This window comes from Leptodactylus fuscus, chromosome 2, assembly GCF_031893055.1.
Source record: "Leptodactylus fuscus isolate aLepFus1 chromosome 2, aLepFus1.hap2, whole genome shotgun sequence".
NCBI lineage: Eukaryota > Metazoa > Chordata > Amphibia > Anura > Leptodactylidae > Leptodactylus > Leptodactylus fuscus.
In genome coordinates, this window is record NC_134266.1 from 48,625,539 (window position 1) to 48,638,025 (window position 12,487).

The window sequence follows — 12,487 nt, forward strand, 5'->3', positions numbered from 1 at the left end:
AATTTGGGATAGGAAAGCAATCTGAACATATGTTATCATATCTGCAGCAGAAAAGAAATCTATGACAGTTATGTTTTTGCTGTGGATATGTATAGATACTCATAAGAAATAGCCCCCTGGTCATTCCATCGACCTATTTTTGCAGAGGATCTGCCTTGACAGATATTGAGTATAGCCAGTTACTATCAGGACTGACCTTACATTAGCCATAAATAATACCAACATACAGTGAGCCATAAATATCAGTACCATATGGTGTTATGCAATGTCTTATGCTGGTATTTGGTTAGTATTAAGATTGGTGGTGGTTACAAGTCTTGGCGTCATGCTTAAGGCAAGGTTCCCTAAAGCACAGGCAGTTACTATACCTGCAGGTCACAAACCCCAGATTTCCACATGTTACTCACTTTCCAGATCACTGATTATTTGGTTGTTATGTAGTTTAACAGCGCGATGCTGCTCCACTTGGTCCTCCAGTTCAAATATGGTGTCCTTCATGTCTTTTATCTCCGTCTCTCGCTCACTGCTCTTCTCCTGTAGCTTCAGGTTTGCAGATTTCAGCTGTTCTTCCCTTTGGTCACCGAGCTCCTTTAGGTCATGGCATTCAGTTTCCACCTGTGAAAATACCGATAAATATTAACTATCGTCAGTCATCAAATTTGTGGATCCAGATCTGTGCCACCAGCATACAGCACTGGGATTATTAACCCCAATGTCATAACATTTGAAAGGGGTTTTCCAAGTTAAAAATAGTGATGACCAATCCTAAACATAGGCCACTAATATCAGTGTAGGGGCCAGACCAAGAACTGCAGATCAACGCCCATTCATTTGAGAAGAAAGCTGTCTGCTTCTTGCTCCATTCTCTGTGCATCAGCAGCTGAGAACAGCTAATTGATGCGGGAGCCGACTATCAGAACCCCAAAGACTGATATTAGTGACCTATCTTTAGGGCAAAAAAGAGAGAACACGGCACCGAGCCGTTCCTAGCGTAGCACCCTCAATATACGGGAGGAAAATAAAGCACAACAGGTGACTGCTCACCTGATCAGGTTGTGTGGAACACAACAACCAATAGACATATCAACCAATAAACCAATAAGGTAAAGGAGGGCAGCTGCTAGTCACCGTCACAGGGACGTCTGAACAGGTAGAAGAAATGGACCAGCCTCCAAGGGGACAGGCAAAAAAACAGCGCTCACCCAAAAAGATGGATGTAGAAGACAACTTTATTCAGCACGATGCGTTCCAGGCTTTAGAACACCTGTTCTTTGTCCACTAAGGCAGGACTGATATTGCACTTGAAAAAGGGCTCTAAAGCCCGGAACGTGTCGTGCTGAATAAAGATGCCTTCTACATCCATCTATTTGGCTGAGCGCTGTTTTTTTGCCTGTCCCCTTGGAGGCTGGTCCATTTCTTCTACCTATCTTTAGGGCAAGTTATCAATTTTGAAATGAAGTAGATTTCACAGTTCAAAATATATGAAAAGGACAGAAATTTTTTTCTAAATTTTGACATATCTTAGGCTACGTCAATATCAATCATGGAGTTCCTGTCTAGAGTCTCCTGCGCATATCTCTCAGAAATTTCCAGCTAAAAATGTGCTGCAAACCTCACTTTTTCATGTAACAATTTCAGTGAAAAACAAAACACACATCCACCAGACACCCAATGGGCCCTAATATAGCCAATGGGGTTTCTTGGACTCCATTTGGGTCTATGAACGAACGGATTCATTTTTCCTTTATTTTGTAGCTTCAATTGACCAGAAGAAAGGATAGCCAAACATACATGGGAACTTAGCATTAGTGACATGTCATTAGTAGCATAGCATTAGTGACAAGTTTTGATCAGTGGGTTTGCAGGTGCTAAGACCCCCTACTAATAGCGAAAACAAAGCTGAACACTATGTCCAGTCATTTCAGATCGCCTATACTTGTAGATAAAGGTCCCATTGTGTTCTGAGTTACAGTCTGTATCGTAGTCCGAAGCAGCAATTCTGTAGGCTTCAGAGCTGAAATCTCCCAGCATTCCTTACTCACTGTACTAAGCGTGTTGCATTTTGCAAAGTGTGGACATTACTACAAGCACATTATAGAGGTCTAATAACAAGCTAGCAAACTGATGTCTACAATACAGAATGTAACTCTGCCTTGTACAATGCAAGTCAAGTAATGTGTGCACGCAAAATGTAAAATTATGGCCAAATATGGAGGTGCCCTTTAAATCCTGCACACCTACAATGTGCCCCAAGGTCACATGACTGCAACATTAATCAGTAGTGATGTCCGGGCCTGCCCTACAGCATTTGTCTAGGAACACCGCTCCATGTCTCGTTGGGTTCATCTGTTCAGATTACTGGAAACAATTGCAGGCAGGACCCGGCTGGTCATGGAGTCATGCCATATTTCATAAGTCACTATGGTTGAGTGAGCAGAGGAACAGGATGAACACTCCGTGTGTGTGAGGATTAACAATACCACAGGGTATAGACATTTACCACATCAACAAAGGTGTGTCCATTAGCGCATATGGAACAGACTCAAATATTCGGAGCCCTGGGGTTAGTCTATTACATCATTCACCATGATATATTCATCACAGTACGATCACCAGGAAACATGGAGTGCCAGACTCTACACATGAGTATAACATAGAGGAACATCACTGACTCACCCCGATCACCGGGAGATCGGATTTATTTATTAGGAGTGGTTATGTATTTAACTCCATCATGGACGTCATCTGTGATCCATCATCACCTCTTCCTTTATGTTTGCATAATCATCTATGAGATCTACATATTAAATGTATAGTGAAGGCAAACAACATAATACTAAGAAAATGTACAAAAAATGTAAAATTTCAGTAGTCTAGGGTGATTTCAGATGCCCATATTATGGAAACATATTTCCCTATCACTGCATTTCTCTGGAACCATATGGTAAGGAAAATTAATATTATAATCAAAGGCTTGTGGCCTCAAAAGTACAATGGCAAACAGCATGGGTGCCAACAGTTCGTCAAAAGACCGAGGCAAATGGTGAGGTCAGAGAAGGTCGTTGGGCGCAGGAACCTACAAAAAGCAATGGCCGGTACCTACAATAAATAGTCATCGCGTAAACAGATAAGTAGAGTGCCAATAGGGGCAACACAGAACAAAGACAAAGAAACTACAGACGAGGGATATAAGAACACAAATAAACACGAGAGACACACAAAAAGGGGAAAGGAGGCACGATATTAAGAGGAGAGGGGTCCCAAACCCAAGAACAACCCTAAAGTCATAAGAAAAGGTTAGAGAACTGAGTGGATTCCTGGAGCAGTACCCACAGCCGCCAGAGGGACTCAAATTTGGAGGAAACAGATGAATCCTCTAGTACCAGGGCCTCCATCTTCTTATTACAAGCAGCTCCTGCAGAATTTCGAAAAGGGCAGAGCTGCTCCAGTGCCTGGGGATGACCGTTCTGGTGGCCGTAAGGAAGTGCTGCAGGAGATCCTTCTTGACCATTGATATTTTGTCAGGGATGATTGAAAGAGAAGCCAGCTAAGGATAGAGTGTGAGAAGGCGACTACTAACTTTGGTGTAGAGGTTGAATACCAAGTCCCAGAAGGGCCTAATTGCCCAACATTCCCACCAAATATAAAGGAGAGTTCACTTCTCAGAATCACTGTGACGGGTACACCAGGGTAAAATTTAGGAGGATACCATAGAGTAAAGAGAGTGCGTGCAGCGTGGTGTCAGAGTGTGAGGGGGCACTCTCCAAGTCTGTCAGGCAAGAGGAGGCAATGAGAATTTGCAAAGAAAGGCCAGGAGTTGGTCATATTCCAACAGGACAAATGGTCATTTGGGTGGGCTGTATGCAGCTGTGGAACGGGAAGGGTCACCAGCAACCTGGACCAGTCTCATCGTCGTGACTTTGTCAGCAGAGAAACCTATTGACAGAACAGCCCAGAGGGAACAAGGGGATGTGGAAGAGGGGATTTTTGGGTCCTGGAACCCTCACAAAACCATATGGTTTTAAGGTAACGCAAGTTAAGATCAGGTGAATGCACCTGTCTAAAGACCTGTCTGAAACTGGCCTTCTGGTCATTCATAGTACTTTGATGAATGTCTGAGTTGTTGTCCACCATAACCATTAGACAATAGGGGTGATATTTTCTTTTACACCCATCATGATTTACATTGTATGATGTCGTGCTATTTCTATGTTATTTTAGTCGGTGCAATATATTCTGGCACTGAAAATTGGTGGAAAAACATGAAAAAGCTAAAAAGAAGGAGAAAACATCCGAGAGCAGCTTCTCCCAATGATCCAAACGCAAAATCGGTGATGGACAATGCTTTTCCAGCAAGATGGAGCACAATGTGACAAGGCAAAACTGATACCCAAGTGGCTCAGTGAACAAAACATTGAAATTTGGGCATGTGGTCATTTCTCGGTCTGTGTGTGCCCTGGATATTCAGTCTTGAACATCATGGGACTCCTAGCAGAATAGTTATCTCCCATACTGTCCTGTAGTGATTATAGTACGGGCTAGTATGTCACTGGGAGGTATGGACGACTTACATAATAGATAACTATTATACTAGGAGTCCCTCTCCCAGAATACTATTCACAATATGCTCACATCTGTGTAGCAGTGTCTGTTGCTTTGGTCAGTCTGAGGACCAGAACAACGGACACATGGACCATTAAAACATCAGGTGTCCGATTTTTTTTAAACTGAAACCACACTTTTTAGTCCAACAATTTTCAACACACACTGCGACGGAGTCTCCAAACACTGACTCCAACACAGATGTGACCGAAGCCTCAGGCAGGGAAATCCGGCGCACACATGGTCAGAGTTTCACGGGTGAAACTCGGTCGTGCGAATCTAGGCCTATCATACGCACCTCATCAAACAACTATATTCACATTATTCTACAATAAAATGAACTTTCAGTAAACACGAATCGCCTTGGGCTCCAGATCACACCCCTGCTGTGCCCTAAGTAATCCCATTATGCATTGCAGGCTTCATCCTCCAAATAGATTTCTTTCATGTGTTTCATGTTTTACTATAATCATCCAATAAAATCATTAAGAATAAAATAACAAAAAGAAATACAAAGAAGAATAAACAGTCTTACAAGTAACAAATGAAAGGAACGTAGGAAAAAAAGAACTGAAAAACATATAACAGCGTCCAGCACCATACAGCAGGATCCCATTACATCTCAATACGGGATAATTCTGCCATTTCCCACAAGACTCGGCAAATGATTCTACTGTATTCCCCTCACCTCATAAACTTCCAGGCACATCTGGAATCCCCTGACCTTTTCACATCAGGGGGTGCCGTTTGGCATTGATATTTAAGTCAACCAAATCCAGCTGCCCACCACTTCCTTCTCCTCGTTCCCATCCCCATCTACAACATACAGTGACCCCATCCTCTGGGACACAGAATATCGCACAAATCACTGCAATGCCGCACACATTGAGATTTTCCTGGAACCAGCAAATCCTTTTTTCAAACACCTGGACCACTAAATGGAATAACCCCATCCCAAAGTGAACGTTCAGCAATGTTGTGGTCCCCCCCCCCTTCCCGCCACCACACACAATACATTTCATGACCACAGTTTATACACATGTAAAAGACGATCACTGATGTTTGTTACAAGCGCGGTAAATATGGCTCCTACAGGTTAGCAGGCCTATCACAATTCCTAATGTAAACCCCTCCGTACTGTAGTTGGAATCCCTAATACAGACCCTCCTCTGTTCATGCTCCCCCGTTACCGCACATGATATGACGCCATTTCAGGTATTTTATATGTCCCGGCACCCTCTGCATGTTAAAGGACATGACTGGTGACGGCTCATAAAGTTTTATGTTTGTGTAAGGACAGTAACCTCTATTACAACACTGTCCGACCATTGTATAAGCAATGCTGCCCCTGCTACCTCTTGTGTCACCCCCTCTACCTCATAGATTGTAAGCTCTTGCGAGCAGGGCCCTCAGTCCCATTGTGTGAAGTGACTATTTCTCTGCAATGTATCTTTTTGTCTGTACTTGAACCCTACAAATCGTACAGCGCTGCGGAATATGTTGGCGCTATATAAATAAAATGTATTAGTACTATTTTTAGTATGTAATGGCAAGTATTCAGGTCCAATGCAACAACACAATTTGGAACAGTGCCTCCACCTAACATGTCCCAGCTATAATATAGGTGTTTTCTTTGGTTGCTCTATTAGTCCCCAGAGGCGAGGCATGACCTCCTATACGACCATCCCAGGGAACCTTTTGAAAATCCATTGCAAATGACTACCATGACTATCCAAACATATACAGGGATGTCTGAACGCAGTACAAGTATGGCTCAGTTCACACGGGTGTTATAGCTTCTAATTTTTTTTATGGAAACGATGTGTAGAGCAGGCCAGATTTGCTTGCACACTTTTTTTTCTCTTAGGGGTCATTTTTGCAAAAAAGTCCCATTCAGGTTATTAATAGATGTTAATGTGGCGCCAAAAATGAACCATACCCCACGTTCTGTGCCTCGATCACCACTTTTTGAGAACGTGGGCAGAGCAGGACATGCTGAGGCAGACACACCTTGTTCTGACAAATTGTAACTCAAGCCAGAAATTTGAGGTCAGTTACACAGGAAACCAATGGCCGTTTCAGACGGCGTAGATTTCACTTCTGGTTCACAATAGTACACCTGAGCCCCGACACTTAATAGTTCAGACGTGCTTTGCACCAGTCAAGAACTTTATTAGTACTGGAGTAGGTAACATCAGTCCTAATAAATCTCCACATTGCGGTTTTTCTTCCCGTTTTTCTTCCTTAGGCTATTTCTTATTTTAATTCATCATGCTCTGGGACCTATAGATTATTTATAGGAAAAAAGCTACTGAAAATCTCAGTAACAACAGCGTACAAAACACACAAAGATTTAAAAAAGAAAAATACACATAAGTACACACAAAAAGAAAAAGCTGAGTAACAAGACCATGGGATGACCATTTTTGTAATATATTTTATTATCCTATCTAACTTCCTTTTTAATATAAAACAGGCTGCCATATTCTACTTACCATCCCTCTAACTGAGCTGTTACTAGGGAAAATCCGTACACATTTGTATTGTAGATATGCAGAGCTGAAGCATTTACCAAAGGGGGATGGTCACTGAAAATGGCTGTAACTCTAGTTTTATAAAATATATATTAAAAACATAAAATGAGAGTTACACTTTAAAGGGATCCTATCATTCAGACGACATATTTTCTAAGTACCACGTCAGCATAGCCTTAAGAAAGGCTATTCGTCTCCTACCTTTCATCGTCTTCTCCGTGCCGCCGTTCGCCTAAATGTGTCGTCTGAATGATAGGATCCCTCATTTATATACTGACAAGAACCGGGATTGTGGGCGAACGGTGGCACGGAGAAGACAATGAAAGGTAGGAGGCGAATAGCCTTTCTTAAGGCTATTCCGACGTGGTACTTAGGATCCCTTTAAGGCTTTTTAACCAGAAACAAACCAGGCTAAATGCACAATGTGTATGTTTTCCTTGGAAATTCACCCTATACACATCACCTTTTTGCATACATGAAGCCGTTCACAACCAACCATACACAAAGTCTTACTTTGTATCCAATACCAGTGATAACAATGACACCAATGAACTCCAGCATTTACACCCTGCCAAAGTTTTGCCGTAGGGCAATGTAAACAACAATTTTTGCAATGTTGAGAATAGGCAGATTATTGTACGAGCAACATTTCAGAGGGATTGCGTACATCTATGATCAGCTTTAGGGTAGTTTTCACAATTTAATATGGGCAAATGTCCCAGCCCAAACCACAGGTCTAATGGCTGAATTTACAGTACTCTAGATTCCTATGAAATCTTATGTTATCAATGCCCCCTGCACCACTTGTGAACTGTTCCTGCTTTTCTGCAACATGTGTTAATCTATATAGGAGGCAATGAAGTGGTTAAGCTAGTAAATGTGGTTAAAACTAGTAAAGTGAATAGCGAAACAAAGACAAAGGCTTGGAACCTATGAGTAATGGAGATCATTTAGATCAGTGCCCTGGCAGGGTTATTACCCCTCTATCCTCCATCAGAAAAATGGGTCGCAATCACTGAGGGGGTCTTGTCTTTAGTGAGAAATACCAAACTTGGTAGATATTTGTCTTATTTCTAGCCATGTAACATAACCACATATGTATAACACATGACAAGAACATCCATCTGCTCCCACTTGAAGATCTTCTGATATATGGGACGGCCTACACTGTGAAAACACAAATGGACTGGTTGGCTGCTGATCAAAATCATAAGGAAGAAGAGAATGAAGACACTTACACCCCATTAAAATGCTGTTCGCAAAAAACTAAAGCGACCATGGCATCTGCCCGATCTATGAATTCTGCATAGAAAACCATCAAAGACGAGCAAAGTAGACTCACTTAATACACCCGTACAGCCCATAATATATTCGTACATTTCTAATGATGAATATTAATTCATAGTGACAGGTATGCTCTAGAGCAGGTTTTCTAACCTTTCCTAGGCCCAAGTTGTTCATAGTCATACAAATGACATCAAAGTATCCCAAGGCTATTGTCAGACACTGCACTGCTTATTAAATACACCAAACAAGCAAAGTGCAAGTACACCCTAGAGACAAGGCAAGTACACCTTGGGGTACACATACCACAAATTTTAAGTCTAGACCCCATCTTTTGATGTTCATAGCACACTTCATAGTTCATTATCTAGATTTGTTCCTCCTTACCCTGCCTCTTGGCTGTACACGTCTAGATATATGTGTCATAAGATGAACAACTTTTCAAAAGAACAGTATGTCAGTATAGTGACTGATACGTGGCCACCCAGTGCATATTCTGTCTGTCAAGGGTTTTACCAATATGTTGCAATATTTTATTGGATTAATTTTATGATAAAGTTAAAGGTAGACACATCAGCACCAACCATTCTTTGCTTGGGGTATATGGAAATGTTCCTAGTAGGAATTAGACCAACGTACGTGCTAAATTCTGTGGGTCATTAGAAAGCTGATCTTTGGTGTTCTTCTAGTTTAGAACATGACTAGTTCCAAAAAAGAAGGATCGTAATCATGGTTAATGCCAATAATAACAAAAAGCCATCACCCAGGCTCTACTGATCAAGACTCCCTCCTTCATTGCTTCTTACTGAAACAAAGGGCCAGAGGAACTCTGCTGAGCCCTGTGCCCTCATGGCAGTGACTGACTCTAAGAGAAGTCTATGAACCAGCCAGAAACTAAGGAGAGTCTCCGCACCTAGACCCCCAGGATCGAAGCTCATGACACATCAAAAGTTTTGTTAAAGTGCAGTTACCCTTTACGGGAATTGACCACTTAAGAAAATATATGAATGTGTGTTTTCTAAAGGAACTCAAAGTTAAAATAGGGGGTCCACAGTTTAGGAATTTTGTCTCTTGGCCAGAGTGGAAAGTATCTCTTCTTTTGAAGGACTTCAGCTGTCCTACATTACATAGACATCCCATTGACTTCAATGGACAATGTATGAATGTGGCCATACACGTTAGATCTCGATAGACGTTGGAAGAATGAAAGGTTGGGCATGTTGGATATCAACATGTTAGAACATCAGAAGTGACTAGCAACAGCTTACTCATTATCTCCTTGAGAACACATATAACTTGTCATGGAAGGAAAGGAGATCTTGTGAAAAAATACCTGTCCTTGAAAGGAGTTTGCCCACAAAAGCACACCAGAGGATGTCCTACCACTGTCCTTCATCTTCGGCAGTCCCATAGGAAAGAAAAGAGCACAACTAATGCTCCATTCAGACTGGATACAAGACATCCTCATTCTTGTGATCATATGGGTCTCACTTTCCCAGTGGTCATATCCACACCAAAGTGCAACGTATCCCCTATCAGCCAATATGATGCTTTTGCGGGCAAGCTACTTTAAAGTGGCAATCTAAACGTTAGGAAATGCATTGTTGGGTAATTTGTAATGTAATAAAATATATGACAAAAGTAATATAACCGCCTAACCTTAGCCAGAAGACACTGGAGCTGTTTTACTTCACTGTTAGCCTTCAAAAGTTCTTGTCGAAGTTCGGAGCATGTTAGCTCTAGATGTTCTTTGTCCATGTGGACAGACTTCAGAACCTCTTGAGATGATGAGTTCTCGGGGTTATTTGCTGCCACTGCTGTGATTTCGGGTATTCTTTGCCTTTCTCCATCCAGTTGAGATTTCAAACTGGTCATTTCCATTTTGAGACCGTCAATTATGACTTTTTGGTCCTCCACAGTCTTTGACACAATATTTTTCTCCTTTCGCTCACTGTCCACCAGGTTCTGTAATTTAGTGACTTCTTCTTTTAGTCTTTTGATCATTACCTGAGCTTCCTGGTGCTCTTTCTCCAGACTTCTTAGGCTACTTGTTAGTTGCTGCTGAATATTGAGCAACTTTTCCCTTTCAAATTGGGATTGTTCCACAAGTTCTGTATACTTCTTCTCCATCTCCACTAATTTGCTTTGGACTTGTGCTTCTTCCGTCTTTGACCTTTCTTGCAATAGGGCCATTAGTTTCTCATTTTCCTGACTGAGCTGATCCGCTCTCTGTCTTTGTTGCTGTAGGGAACTTTCCAGAAAAGATTTCTCTTCCACAAGTTTCTCACTTTCCATGGTAAGTTCTTGCACCATAAGATTCTGATCGGATAGTTCTTGTAGTGTAGCCTGAAGTTCTTCTGCAGTACTGTGCTGATTTTCTTCCATTTTATGTATCCTTTCAGTCAATGAGGCTACAGAAAGGTCACTTACGTTATTTGGAGAGCTACCACTAGTTGAACATTTGGAGCCTTGGCATGGAATGCTTCCTGAGGAACCAGGTCTAGAAGGGACATCAGCTATATGCTCAAAATCTGAATCAGGGGAGAGAGATGCTTTAGTGACATCGCTACTTGAAGAACCTGATATGTGCAAACCAATCTCTCCTCCAGGTAAGTGACAGTTCTCAGATCCACTAACCAATGAACTCTTTGCCTTACTCCCAAGACTTGTACCTTGTGTGGAAGGAGATACGAGGCTGCTATCAGTTCCATTGCTGGTAATAGTGTCGGAGAGAGGAGACTGCTCTAAACAATTTAATTTCTCTTTTAGGTCTTTGTTTTCTTGTCTAAGCAAAATGAGCTCTTTTTGAAAAGCTATGTTCTTGTCCTGCAGAGTTTTCAACAATATTTCGGGATCACTACCCTGAGCAAGATGCATTTCCACGGAGGTGTCCAGTAGGTTAAGGATCTCGGAGCCAGAACTTTCTTTGTCCTTACATTTCTGCAGCTCACTTTGTAGTTTACTGATTTCAAAATCTTTTGTTTTTGCCTCCGCCAAGAGCTCCTTAACCTGGAGTTCCAAGACGGATTTGTTGTTGGATTCATTTTCTTGTTTAGGTTTTGTAGGTGCTCGGATAGTCTTGGGTGTAGGAGTGCTGGGAGATGACGGACTTGGTAGTGTTTTTTTAGTTGTAGGGGTCTGAGCACGCAGAGTTGGCCTCTCTCTTGCTATTTGGGTCGACAGTTCACGAGGAGTCGGTATGCCAGTCCTTCTGGTCACTGAAAGGCCTAAAAAAAATCAAATCATAATATTTAAATTTTTAAGATATGGAACGGATATTTTTTATTTTCAAACACAAAAGCACAGTAGTTGGGGACAAATGTGTCATTTTCATAAATAACAGTTCAAGGGGTTGTCCAGCTCCAAATCAAGGCCCTAACCACATCATGTGATCAGTATGTGATCTGCAGGAGTCTGACACCGAGACCCCACGCTGAAAGCTGTATCAGCAACATCTAGGCACCAGAAGCTATAGCAGTGGATGGGGAGTGCACCCACTAACCTTATATTGATGGCCTATCCTATGGAGAAGCCATCAATATCGTAATCAATAACCTACTACTACTTTTTGGAATTGGGATTGTTTGCTTGTCCATTTTTCCATATTTGCTCCTCTTCTCGACATTTCTTTTAAGAAAACAGAATATAACAAAGCGTCCATTATATTCCAGATTACCCCAGGTATCTGTTAGCTTTGTCTAGAAACATCTATGGCAGTTCCATCATAGCAACAGAAAAATGGAAAGAAAGCTAGGGACAGATCTGCCATGGGGTCAATCATTTTCCCAGAGGAAATCAGAGCTTGCAAGAGTTTTTTGTCTGGGATTTTTGACAGAATTGGATATGAACATGGCCTTATGGCATGCAAATTAGTCATGGAACAAATCAGAATTTTTGGCGCATACTGGGGGTTTTAAACAGAAATTGTGACTTTTCGCTTTTCACATTTGGCAGCTACATAGTGTAGCGTTTATATCATTGAGGTAAGGCGAAGTGATTCATGAATCTCATCTACTATCAGGCATCTGAAGTAAAACTTTTTTTCAAACAGAAAATCTCTTTTAAAC

At 41.7% G+C, this 12,487-nt stretch overlaps 1 protein-coding gene across 4 annotated transcripts in view; it reads right to left on the reverse strand.

The window, feature by feature from the left end:
• The window catches only part of SPECC1 (sperm antigen with calponin homology and coiled-coil domains 1), a 260,851-nt gene that overhangs the window by 111,074 nt on the left and 137,290 nt on the right, over positions 1-12,487 (reverse strand). For all 4 annotated transcript variants that reach the window (XM_075263737.1, XM_075263738.1, XM_075263740.1 and 1 more), the window contains 2 exons: positions 10,080-11,647; positions 408-615 (listed from right to left, as the gene is read on the reverse strand). In XM_075263737.1, coding sequence (XP_075119838.1) covers positions 408-615; positions 10,080-11,647 — 1,776 coding nt within the window. The remainder of the gene's footprint in view (positions 1-407; positions 616-10,079; positions 11,648-12,487) is intronic.